The 20,032-nt window shown below is 32.9% G+C and overlaps 1 protein-coding gene across 9 annotated transcripts in view; it reads right to left on the bottom strand.

The window, feature by feature from the left end:
• LOC149573244 (ATP-dependent (S)-NAD(P)H-hydrate dehydratase-like) overlaps nucleotides 1-7,284 on the bottom strand; it is a 179,978-nt gene extending 172,694 nt beyond the window's left edge. For 2 of the 9 annotated variants that reach the window (XM_089814439.1, XM_089814447.1), the window contains exons 1-2: nucleotides 6,391-7,017; nucleotides 4,642-4,808 (exon numbers count right to left, since the gene is read on the bottom strand). In XM_089814439.1, coding sequence (XP_089670565.1) covers nucleotides 4,642-4,808; nucleotides 6,391-6,443 — 220 coding nt within the window. In that variant the 5' untranslated portion in view covers nucleotides 6,444-7,017. Of the gene's footprint in view, nucleotides 1-4,641; nucleotides 4,933-5,184 lie in introns of all 9 variants that reach the window. The other 7 variants (XR_016360073.1, XM_089814444.1, XM_089814442.1 and 4 more) reach the window with 7 other exon arrangements.
• Between the last annotated feature and the right edge of the window lie 12,748 nt (nucleotides 7,285-20,032).

Raw genomic sequence — 20,032 nt, 5'->3', positions numbered from 1 at the left:
CACAAAGAGGTAATGGCAATGAACAAGTTTGAGTAGAGTTTCCACTTCCTTCCTTCAACCTTCAAAAGCTTCTCTCTAAATGTAGAGATTGGGTAACAACCCAAAACTACTCTAAAAAGGGCCTCTAAATAATATCCAAACTCAACCACCAAAAAGGGCAATAACTTCCCCCATTCACCTAAAAATCTAGAAGTTTCTAACTCAACCAATCCTAAGGTTAACCACTAAGTGGAGATGAGGTGAGGTAACTCAAGATAACCATGGTCAATTTTCGCACAAAGGCAAAAAGGGACTTTTTGAGTGACCTCAAAAGTCAATAAAAGGGGCTTAGGGGTTGGAAAAGACCCCTAACCCATACCCATACCCTTTGGGTATAATAATATCAAGTTTTAAGCCTTAGGAAAGAGGTTTAGAGCCAAATAAAAATCTAGGAATAAAATAGGTCCATCTAACTACTCTAACTTGCAGATTAAACACTAATCCGGATTAAGGGATGACTAACCTCGATTAAGAACCTAATAGAAAACTGACACTAACTAAACCAACTTGGGTCCAAAGGTTAAACAACTAAACCTAAACAGCACACTGAAGCACATAAACAATTTACGAGTGTCAAGCGACACTAAAAGAACATAATTACGAATATTAACATTCACTGAACAAAGAAGATACATACATACATCTTACAATACAAATACATGAATTACGAACAACAAGGTTTCCAAAATTAGCACATAGAGATCAGTTCTGTTCCTCCGTAGGGTTTTCTCGACTAAATATCTGCACACTCATTGCACACATCAGTAGTCCCGTAAAATCACATGTACATAAATGTATACGTATCAGAAATTTACATAAATTAAAACATACATCAATAAAGGTTTCTTCATCCTACATAATTCTTAACCATTTAAAATATCTTAAATCAAAGTCTCAATCCTACATTTACTTACTTCCTAACATACATGTTCATAAAGCATTAAATGACGAACTCAAATATCTGAAAGTAAACATCACACAACATAAAATAATATAATATGTTCAAAGCATCAGGTAGTGTCTCGACATCTCGAGTCGTGAGTATCAAAAAATAATAATAAGGTATCAACTATGCTACGAAGGGTCGGGGCGAGGCCTCACATAACATAACTTTATTCATTAATTCAAATTTAAAATTTTAGTATAATCATCGTTAGGCATGCATATACCTAAACATCATAACATCACCAATAGGGCATATCGTACCATATGAATTGCATATAACTTAATCATCGTGTTACAAAATTAACATCCTCATTATCAAGTGAAAACACTTCATACCATCATTAGTAAAAATTAATATTTTAAACAGTCGACGTGATGTAGTAGTTCTTGAATCACTAAGTATCTAAAACATGAATGAATAAACTAATCTTAGTTTCTTTTAGGACATTCTCAACATAAAACATTAATTCATTTCTGATACAATCTCCTATAACAATTTTAACATAGGATTCATATTTGATAAGTACATATGAGGAGGGTCCTTACAATGGTACATGAAAATTGATAAGTACCTAAGTGATCAAGGCTTCCACAGGAGTTTATCAACCTCAAATTAGTACATCAAGACGACTGACAATGATATCATCCTTTTGGTCATTTATGTGGATGAATTGATCATTAATGGCAGTTCAGCATCTTTAATTCAAGGAATCAAATAGAGTTTATGTCAATCTTTTAATATGGCAAACCTTGGGCTTATGCATTATTGCCTAGGTGTTGAGGTTTGACAACAGTCTTCTGGTATATTCATTTCTCAATCCAACTATGTCAAGGCCGGTTAGACAAGTTTCGTATGCAGGATTGCAAGCTTGCATCTACACCCATGGAAAAAGGTCTGAAGTAATCGGCCAAGTCTGGTTCTCCTCCACTTGATAATACTACATACAGGCAATTAGTAAGCAGCCTCATCTACTTCTTTGCTACTAGACTTGATATCAGCTTCACAGTCAACTACATCTCATGCTTTATGAAAGCCCCGAAGGCTGATCATTGGATGGGAGCAAAGCATGTGCTTGTTATGTGAAGGGCACTACAGATTATGGACTTGTTTACTCTTGGAGTTCTAATCCTAGACTCGATGGGTTCACAGCTTCAAATTGGGCAAGTTTTGTTGACGATAGAAAATCAACTTCGGGATGTGTTCAAATTGGGATCTGGTGTCATCATCGACCAATAAGAAGTAGCAAGCAATTTCTCTCTCCTCTATAGAGGTTCAATACAGAGGGTCAGTTAGAGCACATTGTGAAGCATTTAGAATCTTTGAATGCTTGGGTATATGTAGATGTCACCAGCAAGCCCGACAACTTTGTTTGTTGATAACGAAAGCATTATCAAGTTAGCACAGAACCCAGTCTTCCATGAATGAACCAAGCATGAAGCATGTGGATGTTCACTGTCACTACACACGGCAGCTGGTTGAAGATGAGGCAATAGACTTGCAGTATGTTCCTACAATGGATCAGACTGTAGACATTCTCACCAAGCCTCTTGGTCCAGATAAGTTCATCAACTTCAAAGGACAACTTGGTGTAGTGGATAGATTAATCATCAAGGGAGGGTATTACGATAATAGATAGTTTCTATTTCTATTTAATGGTTATCTTGTAAATATTAGAATCTTTCTAATATTTAGTTAGTTGTTAGTTATTTGTGAGCTAGAATAGAATGTTTCTATTCTTGAGGATCGTTTCCTAAGGAAGCACCATTGATTCTTTTGTATATATTGATCTCTTGATCACTGTTAATACAAGCAAGTATTTTACCAATTACTTCTCATAATAAATAGAATATGGTTGCAGTGATTCCCTATTTAAGACTAATATACTAGTCATACATTTGAATAATTTAACAAAGAACGAGAATGAGAATGTTGTCAATAACAAGTAAATTAAATCTGATTATAAGTGATTACTCCAAAACTGTTTAAACCAATGTAAGCATGAAGGTTATCAAGTTGAACAGTCTAGATAGAGGTATGAAACTGAAAGATGTTTAATAAATCATTTATTAAGTTGCAGACAGAAACATTCATTAATCAGCAGAAGCTACTAATTCTACCTTTATAAATAATCAAAGTAGAGTTAGGGGTCATTTTGCCATGAAACCAAGCTAGTCTGCAAATAGAAACTGAGTTAAAAGTTAGAATGTCTAGCGTGGAAGTCCTTCAGACAATTTAGTTCAAGGAAAACTAGAGTAATGTGTAAGTGGGAAGGGTGAAATGTTGACTCTAATTGATTTAAATCCTTGGCCAAGGTGTACAAATTAGATGATAGTCGGATTAAGATCACTGGATACAATTGTATTCAGGTGTCGTACTAAGTTAGCAGTTGGGCTATGGGGTACGACCGACTGAGTTGTAGGTCATCTTACACCAGATCCCAGATACTTGACACAACCATTGACCATCCCTTGCGGAGGGTCAGGCTTGCTTCAAGAATGAAGTGGGCAAGGGGGATTGAATTACAATCCATGGTTGGGTGGATAAACGCCCCAATGATACCTTCTCCCCCTTCTTGCTAGCTGCAACCTAGTCTTCAAGAGCAAATTTGCAAATCCATGATGCATTTTTTTATTTTGAAATTAGTTGTAATGTACTTTCCTTTCTTAAAATGCAATTAGTTTTTTTTTTTTTTGGAAAATGTATGGTAGGATTTATTTGAAACTTAATTGTCCAAAAAAGGCTAGCCGTAGTTCTTTGTAAATTATTAGCTATTTACAACATCCATAAAGAAAAGCTAAAGATTTATAACCAAAATTTACCATAATATTGATGTTATATGCATGAAATAAACCCAAAAAGAAAATCAAAATTAAAAAACTAATGATAATTATAATCCAATATAGTAAATGAATTATGACATTGTATGTCATATAGCTGTATATTTTCTATTCAAATAATTTCAAGAGGAAGGTATTATATGGTCATAATCAAATTCAAAAAACAAGTTAACAAATAATCATAATCATATTGCTCCACCGATTGCATCCAAATCAGTAATTGTCTTTGGAACCAGATGCAATGGGACTAGCAGCAGTGTAATTGATCTTTTACAAATTGTTTCATAGATTTTATTTTACTTTTTATGCTCTGGTTTTTCTTTACTGCCATTTATTTATTTGAATCAATGCTGTTTTTTACATATGTGTAATTTCAAGAGTCAGGTACCCAGAATAATAGCAGAACCCAGAAGATACCTGGATCAGTAGCAACAATAATGGTATGGATATGAGGAAGTATGGAAGTACTTGGTTACAGAGGGTTACTCACAAGTACCTAGAGACATGCCTCGTAGTTTCCCTGTTTTAAATCAAACATTCTATAACCTCTGTAGGAATCATAAGACTGCAATAACATTTGCTAACCATTTTCAAATAGTGTAATGTTTTTCAATTGATAAACATACTTCTTTCTACTGCAATAGAAGATAAGTTAATGTTTGTCAACTTTCTTTCAACAATAGATGTGGTTTTGTGGGAAGACTTAAGAAGTAAATAGGCAATTCAATTGAATTGACTAACATACTACTTTCCATTGAAGTGGAAAATATTGAATAGATACTCCAGTTTCAATAAATAGAGATCAATAAAAATCATCACCTGCCTGACCCTTATGATGGCCAATATCAAGAGGTGGAGTTATTGATTTGACCAATTCAAAGGCATTAGCCTGTGAAAGGTTTTCCATGAAAGCTTTTGACTCGGATGCTTTTCCCCAAATAGTTCCTTCAGTCCTCTGTTGGCACGTTATTAAAAGCTCCGGCCTCCTATGTAAGGTTCATGAGTAGGTTATATAATGAAGAGACTGGAAAAGAACGTAATGAACACCAATAGCATGATTGATAAAAATGGAAGAACTCTGCTTTTTCTTTCTATCAAACCTGCAGACAACTATCAGAAAACAAGTTATATAAATTAAATGATAATTATTACAGAATATAGTATTTTAAGAAAGAGGAGCAATATGAGTTTTATAAAATTTTGATATGAACGATATGCAAAGTACTGTAAGTTCAGTTGTGCACTTTAGAGGTTTTCAAAAGCCCAAAACTATAAATTAGAATCTAATGAGTAAATACTGACTGAACTGTGAAAAATAAATATTTTATGAATGAAATTTTTGAAAATGAATGGAAAGCGTACCATCTATTGAATACCACAGGGTGACAAGCATTCATGATACTCCTCTAAAAGACTAAAGCTGATGCTATATAAACCAGATTAGCCACACCATAAATTCTTCCCCACGCCACCAAATATTTTAAGCTGTGAGTCTATTGAATTCATCTATTAAAGAAGCTTTGTTCTGGCAAAGAGAAGCTAAGGGAGCAACCTCTATTTAAAGAAAATAATAAATGCATATAAGTTGGGTAGCTAGACTCCAAAAATATGGTTTATAAAGAATGTCTTCCTTAATTCAATTTCTTAAATATTGAACTTTTAAATATAGCCATTATGAAAATTCCTCCAAAACAAGTAATGGTTGCTGACGTTTTTTACCAGTGGCTTGCCAAAATATTCCAAGAATTCATACCATTTTAATACAATTACAGCATGTGCAATTTCCATTCTCAAATGTCAATTGAAAAACTTGGAGTCTACACTATGGCATAGTGCTTGCAAAAAAATTATAGACCATGTAATGGCAAGTTATCTTGTAGTCAGAGAAAATCTAAATTTATCTTCACTCATAGACCACATGATATTGGTAATTTACATTTTCATCTATTTGTATGATAAAAAGATATCATCCAATGATTTCTCATAAGGGGGTTACTAATGCCAAACTTCCTTGAGCTAAATCAATGTTATAGCACTCAGTGGTTGTGTTTGAGAGCTCATTAATATTTTAAATTTGCAAGCTTTCTTATTTGTTGCATATGATCTATATGTCCTTCGTTCATAATGGCATGATTCAGCTTATTTTTCATCAAACACCAGAAAACAACTGGCCACTTTTGGGTTTGACAGTGTGGTCAAGCAAATAATAAAGCTACAAATTCGAACCTGTCTATAACCTGTGACACAAAGTTTCTAGTTTGCAATGGTAGTAAAACCTCTTTGTGGCAATTCTTAATGATTCAACATCTGAGTCCAACTTTGACACCATCCTTCCAACTTGTGAAATAGTGAATCTTTGTCTTCTTTAACTCATTGTCATGCCACCATTTTTTACCAGCTATTCTAGACAAGTTGCAAGAATGGGAAGATATGAAAATATCAATAAGTGACAAGCAAGCAAACTATAACTTTTTTATTTACCCGGGGACTATTCAAGATTAAAAGCAACGATGACTGAGCAATAGTTTGAAAACTCAAATAATTCTCACTTCATTTGCAAGAACTCACCAAATTTTTTGCAAGATGATAAAATTTTGCAACGAGTTCTGCAAGAATTTCATGACTTTTTTGCAAGTAACAGTGTAATTTTTTGCCTGCAACTCACTTGGTGAATTTCCCCCGCAGTTCGCCACTGAAACAAATTCAAACCCCTAATAAACTTTGGCTTTAGTGTTTTGACATTTTGTCTTAGGCAATTAGGATCTCAGCATTCCATTGTTGAATGATTTAGAAAATGATTTGAAGGATTTCATGACAATAGGAGTGCATTTGGACAGATATTTGATTCAATTCTTTGTTTTCTTTCCTTTCCCAAATTTCAAATTCAAAAGAACGAGAACATTGCTGTTTTGCTGTTGAAATATTCTCCTAATACAAGGTGCCCATAGAAAAGTGGCATGCCCTCACAAATAAATACTCTTAAGACCACTAAATCACAGCCTCTCTTAATAGTAAATTTGGGCAACAGAAATTTTAGGCCGACCATATTCAACAAAAAATTAATCTTAGCGGACTGACTGATAATAGAAATTAAATATAATAGATAACAGTATCAATGGCCGACTGAGGTTAAGGAAATCATTAGCGGCGAATAGGATAGGATTAATGAAGAAAGAAATCAACCAGGATAATGACATACATTCTAAGTGCACGGAAATCAACACAACACTTAATACAATTATCATACGTACCACAGTGTCTGCGAGGGAAACGATATATTTTATTGATTGGCGAAAAACAGCAGTAAAACATTCATATATAGAACGCATAAAAACGCGTTTTTCCAATTCCAAAAACCTATGCTTTTATGTTCGAAATCGTCCTCCAAGGTCATTGCATGTGCGAGAGTTATAGAAATGTGGTTCTCAATGCTAAAAACATATCTCCAAATCGCTGCCCAACTTTAAAAGACAAAATTGCAAGTCTTAAACAAGAGACGCAATGTGTCATAGTTCTTGCTGAATGCATAATAGTTGTAGAGTAGTTGTAGAGGTGTAGATGAGTGAGAATTTAAATTAACATTATGAATGCATTAATTTTTGCGTAGAAATGCACTTGTGATCTGATATGATTGCTCAAATTTTGTTGTTAAATTCTCGTTTTAGAAATGCACTTGTGATATGATAGGATGGCTCATATTTTGTTGTTAAGTTCTCGTGCTATATTATTATATCTTTGGACATTTAAGCCCAAGAATAAGAGGCCAAAGTTCCCAATATGGCACTAAGTACTTAATATCATACTACGATCAATACATATGCTTTTGACAAATTTGCACCTTCTAAGTTGACAATTTAAATTATGTGCAATGAGGAAAGATATTCATACCAATATTTGAATTATAGAAATGAAGCATTTGGAGTATCACATTATATGTTTAACCATACCATGCATGTTACTAAACAACCATAAGTAGTTGGAATAACTCCCCCAACTATGTATTATTCTCATCTTGATTATCAAATGGAACTCACATTGTTTTTAATCATTAGCACTGGACAAAAACTAGGATAGAGATATAGATAGAGATAAATAATAGTATACAACAATAACAATATAAACATATATGCAGAGGAAAAAATGATAGATAATATAGAAGAGGAAGAGGAAGAGAGAAAATAGTAAGGTAGGATGATACCAACATAAGTTGTGTGTGAGAGAGAGAATTAAATATAATTATTTTTCTTAATAAAACAAATGGTCAAAATAAAATCATGGTTATAATAAAGAATTAAAATATATTATATTTTAATTAATGAAATTGAGAATTTAATTTTTATATTAAAACTCACACTTCTATAAGAAAAAATGTAATTTATTGAAATATAAAAATATTTTATAAGTAAAACTAATTGTTCAATTTTACACAATTAGAAAAGGTTTACTATTTAATGTTTTGTATTTCCAATTTTTTCATAAAATTAAGTAATTTTTAATTATGAAATAATATCTATATAATTTAATATGTACATTTGTAAATAATAAATAGATGTAATACATATAAATTTGATGTTGATGAATAAATATGATGTAATAAATAAGAAATAAAATATAACTATTTAATTTGAATACATAGTTTATAAAAACCTAATAATAATTTATATATCTTTTAGAATTGAATTATTTCTATTTTGTGGTTATTTCTTTAGTATGTTTTTTGATATAAAATATAATTATTAATTTAATATTAAAATATATATTTAAGTTTTAAATGTATTTAAACTAAATGATAAATTGTTTAAATAAAAAATATTAATAATAATAATTAATATAATTTAAAAAATTTAACACTTATCAATTATACATATTACAAACACTATTATAAAATATAATTAAAAAACAATATTTTTTAATTTTTTTTTATAAAAATAAAATAGTAGTACTAATTTAACTACTTTTATTATAAAAAAAAAGTTATAAAAAAAAAAAATTCAAATACAAAGATATAACATATTGAAATTATATCAAATAGTAAAAAATAAACATCAATGTAAAATTAATAATAAATATATTTAAAATAAGAAATTAAAAATATTTAATAGATTGTGATAATTAATATTGATTAGACATGTTGTGTGTGAGGTGGAAGATAAAATGATTGAAAAAATAAAATCTTATCAACTTGTCACAAATGTGTAAAAGAGAAAGTTATAATTAATACATTCATTAATACAAGATGAAGTTTTTAGAAAATATTTGTATTTTTTGTTGAAAAAAAATTAATTTTCTACCCCACCAAAAATAGTATGGACCAATAGAATGGATGAAAAATGTGATTTATAAAATAATGAAAAATTAGAAAAAGATATAAACATTTGAGATCTCATATAATCTTTTAAATTCTTGGATTTGATTGGTTAGTGTTAATGTCATTATAAAATATAATTAAAAAATAATATTGTTTAATTTATTTTTATAAAAGTAAAATAATAGTAATAATTTAACCACTTTTATTAAAAAAGAAAAGTTTAAGTTATACTGTGCAGGTGCTTCTTAGTGATGCTTGTGCTCAAGTTGAAGCTAACGGTGTTCTTTCTGCTCCTTTTTCTCTAGGGAGATCCATTAGACAAGGGTGCCCTCTGGCACCATCTCTTTTTGTGATTGCTTCGGAGGCTCTCTTCTATATTCTCAGAGATAATTCTTTATCTCCTGATGTCAGAGGTATCTATTTGCCTAATGATGAAGAGCTCATCAATTGCCAGTTTGCGGATGATACCACGTTGTTCTTTGAGCTTTTAGAAAGAAATTTTAAGGCTTTGCAATATAAACTTAGTTTCTTTTGTTCTATATCTGGGGCTAAAATATCTCAAGCCAAATCAGTTTGTTTGGAGTGGGATGTGCAGCCCCCGGATTGGTTTCCTCAATACAATTTTCTTTGGAGAGGCCCCAATAAGATCACTAGATATCTTGGTATCCCTTTCTCAGTGGATCCTGCCCTCAAGGACATGTGGTCTGAATCATTGAAAGTGCAAAGAATATCTTAATAGAGGCTATAGGCATGGATGTTGATTCATCTCAACATATTTTGTTACAATTAGAAGAAGTAGTAAATAAATTCAATGAGGACTCTACTGGTCAATAAAAGTTGATTGAAAAAGTTGACAAAAAGTTTGACAATAAAGTGCTTGAGCACATTGCTTAGCATATTGCTATTCATCAGGTAGAGCTTTCCTCAATTTTGGCTAATCTTGAAAATTCTTTCACAAATGTAACATCTCTTTTTGCCAAGAAATGTGATGTTACCGAGTATACAAAGGAAATAAAGGAAAAACTAAATAATATAGATGAGGATCTGAAGGCCAACGCTCAAAAGTTGTAGCTTGACCCCAGCTCAAGCTCAGCACATCACATGAAGGTCAGATTCCTATCTGATATGTAGGTAGAATTGGTGAGGGAGGAAGCAAGGATCAGATCTACATTAATAGACATCCATAGCATGATCCTTTAAATCATAGACTCAATACATAAGCACATTGCTTATTCAAAAACATTGATCCATGATAACAATTTTTCAATTACAGATCATATGATTGAACTCTCAACAAAAGTTCAAGTGGCACTTCAAACTTGTAAAATTTTGCAAGAAAACTAGGATAAGATATTAGCTCTTATTCTTAAGGTACATTCTGAGTTTCTCTCACATTTTAGTATCTCTGTATAAGTATGTTGTGTACAAATCTTTGGCATTATTGTCAAAAAGGGGGAGAGACATGTGTATAGAATAAAAGGGGAGAGATTTGTAAAGAAGAAGAAATAATTGTATATACACTCAATATAATATGTACATTGTATGGGGGAGATATGTGAAAATGTATATAAAGTAGAATTACAAATACAAATTTTAAAAAATCAAAAATTAGCATGACACTATATGTAGATTTTGGCCAATAAGTGTTTTTGTCACTAATGCCAAAGGGGGAGATTGTTAGCATTAAGTTATGTTTATCATTAGTAACAACACTTATTCATAATTCTATACACTTACCGAGTTCATCATTCAGTCTCAAGTGTTTGCCAAGCAATTCAATGGTTACTAGGTTTCATAGTTCACACCAAGCATTCTAGATGCTACCGAGTGAAAACAGGCAGTGTGAAGTCTAGTAGTTATCACCGAGTAGTTAGTGGTTACCGAGCTCCACAATATCTACCGAGTCATTAGTTCTTGTGATTTGAATCCAGTGGTAACCGAGTGATGGGATGAGTAGAGTTTACTGAGTGACACTATATCTACTGAGTCTTCAATGTTCACTAAGTTTGAAGCTATGTTGAGTGATTAGTATGAACCGAGCCTCTAATTCTACTAAATGCATGATGATGCCAAGTAATTTAGTGGATGTCGAGTATTAGAAGGTCACCAAGTTGACTTTTAGAGCTCGAGTTTCTACATTTGGGTTGACTCAATAATATTGGTGTTATCTTGTGTTTTGGCTAACCTTTTAATTATGAGAATTGAGTTGGTATATATGCAATGTATTGTATCATACCCAAGCAATAATGAAGGAGTAATGTTTTGAGAAGAGTGAATGTGAATCCGAATCAGTAGTAGAGAAAGGTATACAGCAAGGTCAAATCAGAAGCAGTCAAGTTTTATCTATCACAAAGACATGATCAGCATTTCAAGGATCTAATCAGCAACTAAGTTGTAAGTCAGATCTACTATTTCATCCTAACAAGTGAATCAGATTCAAATCCTTTAACAGGGTGGACTTAACGGTCTTTTCTTTAAATCTCTTAACAGAGTACATACTTCATTGTATGTTTGTAAAACCTCTAACAAGGTGGATCTAGTAGTACTAATTGTTCCTAACAGGGCAGATCATCAGAAGTGATCATTGTAAACCTTAACAGGACAACTTTATATTGCAATATTGAAGTTTTGTGGGTATCATCCCCACCCCAGTTTTACTTTCTATTTGGAAGGTTTCTAGGTCATCAAATATTGTGTTCATGTGTAATAAATGTTTATCTTTCAGTTTCTTATGCATACAGTAGATTATATCAGTTAATGGTGAATGGATTATTTTGTTAAGTGGTGAATTTGTTTAAATTCTTGAGGTTACTAATTTACCCCTCCCCTCTCAGTAACCTAGATAGTCTTGATTATTTCCAACACCTTCAAGTCTAGTGATCAAGTTGTATTCAAATTATCAAATGGTGTCTATGCTATGAAACTTCAAGCACCTTCTCAACAAAATAATAGAGGCAATTCTAGCTCCAATAATAGAAACCCTTAAGAAAGAAGGATATTTATAAAGAATAATAGACCTTATGAGGATATTTTGAAAGAATTGGTTGATGGAAAGATGTTAACATTGATCGAGAATTGGCAAGAACAAAGGGCCCATGTTGGGATGAAAATGCTTATTGTCATTATCATTAGAGCAAGATTGGTCATACTACAAAAAAATGTCAAAGGTTAAAACATGATATTTAGAATTTGAATGATAATGGAAAATTAACAATGACGGTGTTGGACCTACTACTAATGATTGTGTATGGGAGTTGCAGACCTATGATTCTCACACACACTTCAACATGGTCATTACCTAAGAGACCATCTTGAAATGAACATTGAATTGTTCATCTAAGTAATCCAACAGTGTGACTTTTTGCCTTCTAACTAGAAAGATTTTGTCTTTTCTCTCAAATCGAGAAGCAGGAAACTAGACCTTTTAGTACAAAAGATTTATGCAATTGTATGATAGTGCAATTAATCTAGATGAGATGTAGTTCTAATCTAATAATAGGAAAAGAAAATTAAACTTTATGAGTACATTTTAATCTGGATGATATTAATGCTAAGCAATTATGAAACCTATGAAAGTACTAAGAAAGTGAGTATCTATTTTGATAGTAATTTGATGTAATTCAATTCCAACCCTTTTTTAATGAGGAATTAGAAGCCTCTTAGATAGAATTCCTAAAACCAATCAATGGTCGAGATTAACTAGGATGAATTGTTGAGATCAAAGATGAGATTTAGTTAGGATGGAAGAATCCATGTGCAGGTGAAGCTAACTAACTTAGATCTTAAATGAGATGGAGAGTTAACTAAAATTCACCTAAGTGTGAGAATGAGTTGATTAAATCAACTCCAATTTGAGAGATAGATCACTCAGAATTCCCATTCCTAAACTAAAGAGAATATTTGAGGAGATGATTTAATTTAATAAAATAAGATATGACCTCATAAATGCATATTTTTAATTAATTAAATAATTACATTCAATAATTAAAGTGAGGATATTATTAAATTAAATATATTTAATTCCCTTGCACATTAGCTAAAGAGGTCATTTAATTTAATCAAAGTATGAACACTTTTAATTAAATTAAATTTAATCAATAAGTTTAATGAAGCTAATTTAAGTCGATACTTTGGAATTAAATAGAAAATGTGATTAATGCAGATTAGGGTTTTCTACATTTGACACTTAGGTCAAGTAGCAAGTAATCAGAATTAGAATTGCCTAGTAAAATAAGACTTAGGATTGATCCAAATAGACCAAAATTGGTTAAAATGGCAATGTGCCAATTTTGGAGAATTACAATGATGATCATAAAGCTTATAAATATCCTTTTCCTAAGTATGAAAAGGGTGAATCATCCATGCCTAAGAATGGAAATGCTCAAGCAAATTATACATACACCAATCAAGATTATGGGTATACCAATACTAATCAAGTCATCAACATGCTTGAAGTTAAAGAAGAAAGTGTTAACATCCTCAAGTTTAAAGATCCTTACTCTTGAATATAGTTTGAATGACACGGAAGTTAAAAATCCATTTAATCTTAGGGGTTCTAGTTCTTTATCTACCTCAGAGAATTTAAATATTATCACTCAAATCAAGCTTCCTATATTCTTAAGGATACTCCTCCACAACCTAAACCTAAGAAAGTTTTTTCTAAAGATTCTATGTCTAAACCTATGTCTACTATAAATGATAACCTAATTTTGATGTTGTAAATCAATTGAAGTCTAATCTTGCTAATATTTCTATCTTTGAGCTTCTAGAGTTGTCTCGTAAACACAAGGAAGTCCTTGAAGATGCTTTATACACAACTAATATTCCCAACAACTTAGATGTTTAACAATTCTACAACATGGTCAACCATATCACTACTTTTTAAGTCATCTACATAACCTTGCCTTACATATTCAAGCCATGATCTATACGAACATTGTCAAGTGTGTGTTGATAGATGGGGGTGAGGGGCTAAATATTTGTTCCTTTAGTTTGCTCAAACAATTTGGATATTCAAAGAAATTCATTGATATTTGAAGATAAATCAGTATCAAAGCTTATGATGAAGTTGCAATAAAGTCTAAAGGGTTGATTATTTTACCTATTCAAACTAGGCCAATTAAGAGAGACATTATGTTTCAAGTGGTTGACGCTAATCCTCTTGCATAAATCATTTCATTGGGGAGACCTTGGATACATGACATGAAAGTGATCCCCTCTAAATATCATCAATGTGTTAATATTCCTTATAATGGGGAAAGAATCCATATTGCAGGGGATAATACTTTATCTATCAACAAGATTTCATTTGAGTCACATGTTTCTCTCAATAACTCTTCAAATGAGATATATAGTGATTTCAAATTATGTGAAGACAAATTTTAACATTTTGATATAGGAATGGGAGAATAAAAGATCAATTATGTTGTTACTCTTCCAGTTTTACCTCATTGCTATGGATTACATTCATATGAAATGAAACCTTCTTCTCCTACTAAGATACAATTTGATACATTTTTTATATCCTCTATTTCTATGGAGGAGGAGAAAGAAGAAATTGTTGTTAGAAATTGGATTTATAAGTATGAAAAGCTTAAAAATAATGAAAAATTTTCCCCAAATCATGTCAAGTATGGGAAACGTTATACTTTTGTGAATGATATGGGTTATCCTAGTCATGGTCCTTTGTGTAGTGCCTCTCGTGTTTGTAGTCTATACCTTGTTATATTTTGATTCGAGAGATACTTTTACTCATGTTATGTTACTTTTGAGATGACCTAAGGATTAAATGTTATACCTTGATTTTAGTATCATAGATAATTCACTACTATGTTTTTTAGTTTATTATATTTGCATGTTGATGCCATTTTGAGATGACAATAGGCCTATGATGATATTTGGTTATTTGGTATTTTGGACATATCTCTGATTTAGTTATATGTGGATTTATGCTATGGTGATTTACTTCATTCTTGTTTCATTACACTTTATGTGAACATGGGTGATGTAAATGGATTATTTCAATATAATTGAGTAAATGGTTAAATTAGGTATTTAATGCATTTATTGCTTCGGCTATATTATTATATGCAATTGTACTTGATCATATTTTTTAGTGTGTTGGATTTATATCCTTGGCAGTGGCACGTGGAGTTAGTGATTTAGTTGTTCATATTTTCCAATGGCTTTCCTATATGGTTGACGTATCCTTATTTAGTTATTTAAATTAAACCTTTTGGTGATTATTAAATCCGAACTCATTGCATCATGTGACTAGACCTATGAGCTTGTCTATGCATTTAGAGGTTTTCATTTGTCACAAAAATGTTATGGAATTTCTGTGATTATGGGTTTTTGGGCTTTAAATTTTATTGAATTTTATTTCTAGTAGCTTTGCCATAGATGAATTCCTATTAATAGGAATAGCCTATTTTCATTTGGGTCGATTGAGGGTCTAACTAGTTTGGTTGGTTATTTATCCTAATCAATTATTCACTCAAAAAGTGAATAAGTATTAAAACATGAATTTAATTCCTCACTTCTCACTTTTTCAATTTGAAAAATTGAGAGCTTTTTCTGAAATTCTTTTATGAAGGATTGGTTTTCTATTCATTGTGAGAGCTATGGGTGGGGGTTCTTCATGAGGACAGACTCGTTGGATCTAGCTTGGAGAGACCTTGCTTTGCCATCATTTTTAGTTGTATCTGCAAATTATTTATTTTACTTGGTTGTTTTTCATTTTAGCCCTTTTGGCTATCAAGTAGGGCTCTCTCATTTTCATGTTTCAGCTTTGTTTCTAGTATTTTTTCTGGTAGCTATTTGTTTGGATGCTAAGAACCAATGTTCCCCTCTATTTTTGTTTGCTAATTCTACCTAGTTGGTCGAGTATGAATATTTTCTCAATTTTTTGGATGAGGGTTTAGGGTTTCACACTGTTATGTTGATCATTTTTTCATATGGTGTCTGAACCCAAATTTTATTATATTTTTGAGGCTTTTGTGACCAAAGACCAAATGGATTTTTATTTTAAAGTTTTCTAGTTTTTGAGTTTTTTACCTCATTCTGTGTGCTGCCCAGTTTTCTTGAGTTTTCTTGGCATGATATTGGTCATGGACCTAGATCATTCGTTGTGATATCAGTTAGATCATTATCTCTTTTGCGTTGGGATTTGTGTTACATCTATTCTCCCAATTTTGTTTCAGTTGATTTTATTTTTGCATTATGTTCTCATCTAGTCCTTGTAGTATGATCTTTGTGATGGTGGTGCGACACACACGAGCATGTGCATGTGCATTTGTCGGCTTGATCTTTTGTGGTACTTCTAGAAGTATGATAATTTGTTGTTATATTGAGAATATGCATGCCTATGGGCACTTATCATTGGATAAGCATGGGTAGGGTAAGGTAGCATATGGAGGGAGCTTCTATCTCCGCAGTGGTGTCCATGCCTAGTGCATTTGCATGTAAAAACTTTAATCAAGTGATAACTAAATAAAATATTGGGTTGGTAATAAAACTAAGATAATAAAAATATTTTGGATTTTCTTCTTCTATTGGGAAGTGTGAGCTATCCAATACCATGTGACTCTCCAGAATGTCAGCCCCTATATAGTAACCCATTGAGTGTCTAATTAGGACCTTTGGTACTTGCATTTTCTCTCGATCTTGGTTTTAGTCATCATTATTGTCTCGCATGAGTGTTAGCCATGGACGTTGTGCTTTATGTATGTTTGTGGTTGGATCATTATCTCCATTAGCATAGTGGGAGTGGACCTACGGGTTTCACCTGGTTGGGAGACATAGCTACCTACATAGCTGCTAGGGACTGATGTATAGAGATGGTCTATTGTCCTAGTGTGATTGTTGTTGGATGTTTTACTTAGTACTTTGAGTTCGAGAGTATGCTTTCTTTTGATTTATGCTTTCATTGGAATGCTTGTATATCATGTTTAGATAATCTTAGTATTGATGTATTTCCTTTTTATGATGTTTAGCATATGATTTGATAATGTTATCTACTTAGTTGGAGTATTGATTACTTTTGGTTTAACATGTTAGATTTCCTATTCTTATGATGTCATTATGTTTTATTAGTGACATCCTTATATGATAGCTCCAGCTATCTAGTTGGTAGTTTATGATGTTACACGTAAGGGATGGCTAGGGCCTTTGAGGTCTCATGATGCTATTATAGTTGGGAGGAACCATGCACTTAGCTTGTTATTTTAGTATATTATGATATTGCTTTTAGTTCTTTCCATTCACTGCTATGTTAGATGGTTAGATCCAGTTTCCATCTTGTAGTTATTATTCAAGTGTTTATGCCTTGATTGTAGATCTGGTACTCTCTGGTGTGAAAGTTCTAACTTCTTGTTTTATCCCTTGATTTATCCTTGGTGCATTTCTTTCTTTTTCCAGGTGACCATGTGTCAATACTAGGTGATACTTTAAAGTATCACACACCCAAAGAAGAAAAGTCATGTGGCACTAGAAAGTATCACATGTCCATAGGAAAACTATCGTGTAATACTTTGATGTGCCACACACTCATCAAAGAAAGGTCATACGATACTTATGAAGTATCACACACCTTTAAGAGAAGTGTTACCTAGACCCTGAAAGTATCACACTCCTCCTTTAGAAAGGTCATATGGTACTAGAAAGTATCACACGGATCTGAATTAAAGTACTACCTAGGTCTTAGGAAAACCTATTTGGGTGGACAATGGGCGCTTTTCAGTTTCACCGTAAGTTTTTGGGAGGTATTTTGGCTACACTCTTTAGTGTTCTTGAATACCTTGGAATTACATTTTGATTTTGGAATGTTTTAAATTTGAAATCGTTTGCATCCTTCTGTGGTAGTCATTTTGGTTAGTAGTGAAATTTGGAGATCCGTTAGTGTTGGATGTTTGTTTAGTCTTTAGTTGTGATCTTTGTGATTTTTGTATATCGTATGTTTTGCACATCTATACTTTTTTAAAAATAATAATTAACTTAGCTTATATTTATCCTTGTTCCAAGGATCTCCCAACGGGGCACTACATCTAGTATTAGAGCCAAGTTGCAACATTGGGATATCTGTGTTATGCTTCCACTAAGTTGTTATTTATAGTGTGTGTATTTTTATCATATGTTTTCTTATCTTGATATCTTATTGTGGTTCATGTTGATGACTCTATGCTTGTGATGTTTTTTCTAACCCTTATCTTGTGACTCCATGCCTCTTGCATGTAGACCTGGTGGTTAGGGTGGTAACCAATAGAATAACCATGAAGAAGAACACCAAGAAGAGGAATGATAGGGTGGAGAGGGAGAATAGGGTAATAATGATCAACATGGCATTGGGGCATTAATGCCAATGCTACAGGATATTTTGGCTCAATTGGGCCCTCATGTACAAGAATGTTGATAAGATCATGATCAGGAAGAGGGATCTCATCATCGAGATTCCCATATGTTAGATCATAGGGAAGAGGAAGAGTGTGACCATGAGTGGGAATGTTCTCATACACCACCTAATGGTAGAGGGTATTGATAGAGAGGTTGTGGTTAGAATGATGATGACTTCATTCAGGTGGAGATGATGTGGGAACTCCAAAGGTCCAAATCACCATTTTTTGATGGTCATGGGATAGGGCTCAAGGTTGAGACTTGGTTACTAGACATGGGGTGTTGCTTCTCCTTACTACCTTATAGGAGCAACATGAAGGCTTATTGTGCTATCACTTAGTTAAGAGACCATGGTTCTATTTGGTGGGATATGGAGAGCAAGAAGCTCCATATCAATTTAGTAGATCTCGCTTGGGAGATCTTTGAGGAGAGGTTCAGGGAGAAATTCCTTTCTCCATAGTACCTTGATGGCCATACTAATGGTTTCCATGAACTCAATTAGGGGGACATGATAGTGGATCAACATGAGAAAAATTTCCTTAGCTTGAGGTAGTATTCAAGCTATTAACATGATAAGTCACTCCTCACTCAACATTTTTTTAGGGGCCTTAGGGACTCTTTCATTGGAGATGTCCATGTTCATCAACCTAGGATGCTTGCACTTGCTATAGAGAAGGTGAGGATTCTTTAGAGTAATGTGACCAAAGTGTATGGAACTCAAGACAAGATGTACAATTTACTCAATCCTCAAGGAAGGACCAACCCTAGTCAGCACCCTCTCAAGGTGGATCTCATCATAAGTTTTAGAATGGGTTTTGGACCAAAGGTGGACAGGTTGTAGGTACCTCTAGAAAGAAAGGAGATAACTAGATTCACGAGTAGAAATATTAGCAAGATCACCCTCCTTAGGGTGGTCAACAAAACTCTAGCAAGGGTAGTGCACCTTATCCTAGTACTACTTAGGGTAGTCATGGAATAGGTTCCAGCTTTGTAGGAAATTATTGTTCTTGTGGCCAGCCTAGTCATAAATCTTTTGGGTGACCTATCAAACCATGTTTAGGACCTAGTAAGAGTGAAGTTGGATCAGAGCCTACTACGAGAGATGTAGGAAGGAATCATTGAGTCTTTGCAGTGGTTGATAATCGTTAAGCTAAGTATCAAGGTATAGTAGTCAAGGCTACATGTACGCTGCATTGTATTTCATCTTCAGTGTTATTTAACTTAGGTGCTTCAGATTCTTTTATTTCACCATCTCTTGTTTAGCAATGTGGGCTAGTGGTAGTGCGTTAGATTGATAGGTGGTAGGTTGAGTTAGCCACAGGTTCCAAAGTGGTTGTAGATTCTTGGTCAATGATTGTATTTTGAATTTGGGAACCTTCACCTCCATAGTGGATCTTCGTATCCTACCTCTAAGATTGTATGACATTGTGTTGGGCATGGATTGGTTAGCTGCCCATCAAGAAAATATAGATTATTTCCATAAGTCAATATAGTGTGTTGATCACACAAGTG

The sequence above is a fragment of the Cupressus sempervirens genome, chromosome 2 (assembly GCF_028749045.1).
Source record: "Cupressus sempervirens isolate cs-2001-9-10 chromosome 2, ASM2874904v1, whole genome shotgun sequence".
Taxonomy (NCBI): Eukaryota; Viridiplantae; Streptophyta; class Pinopsida; order Cupressales; family Cupressaceae; genus Cupressus; species Cupressus sempervirens.
The sequence above is the reverse complement of the archived record's forward strand: the minus strand, read 5'-3'. Positions and strand labels throughout refer to the sequence as shown.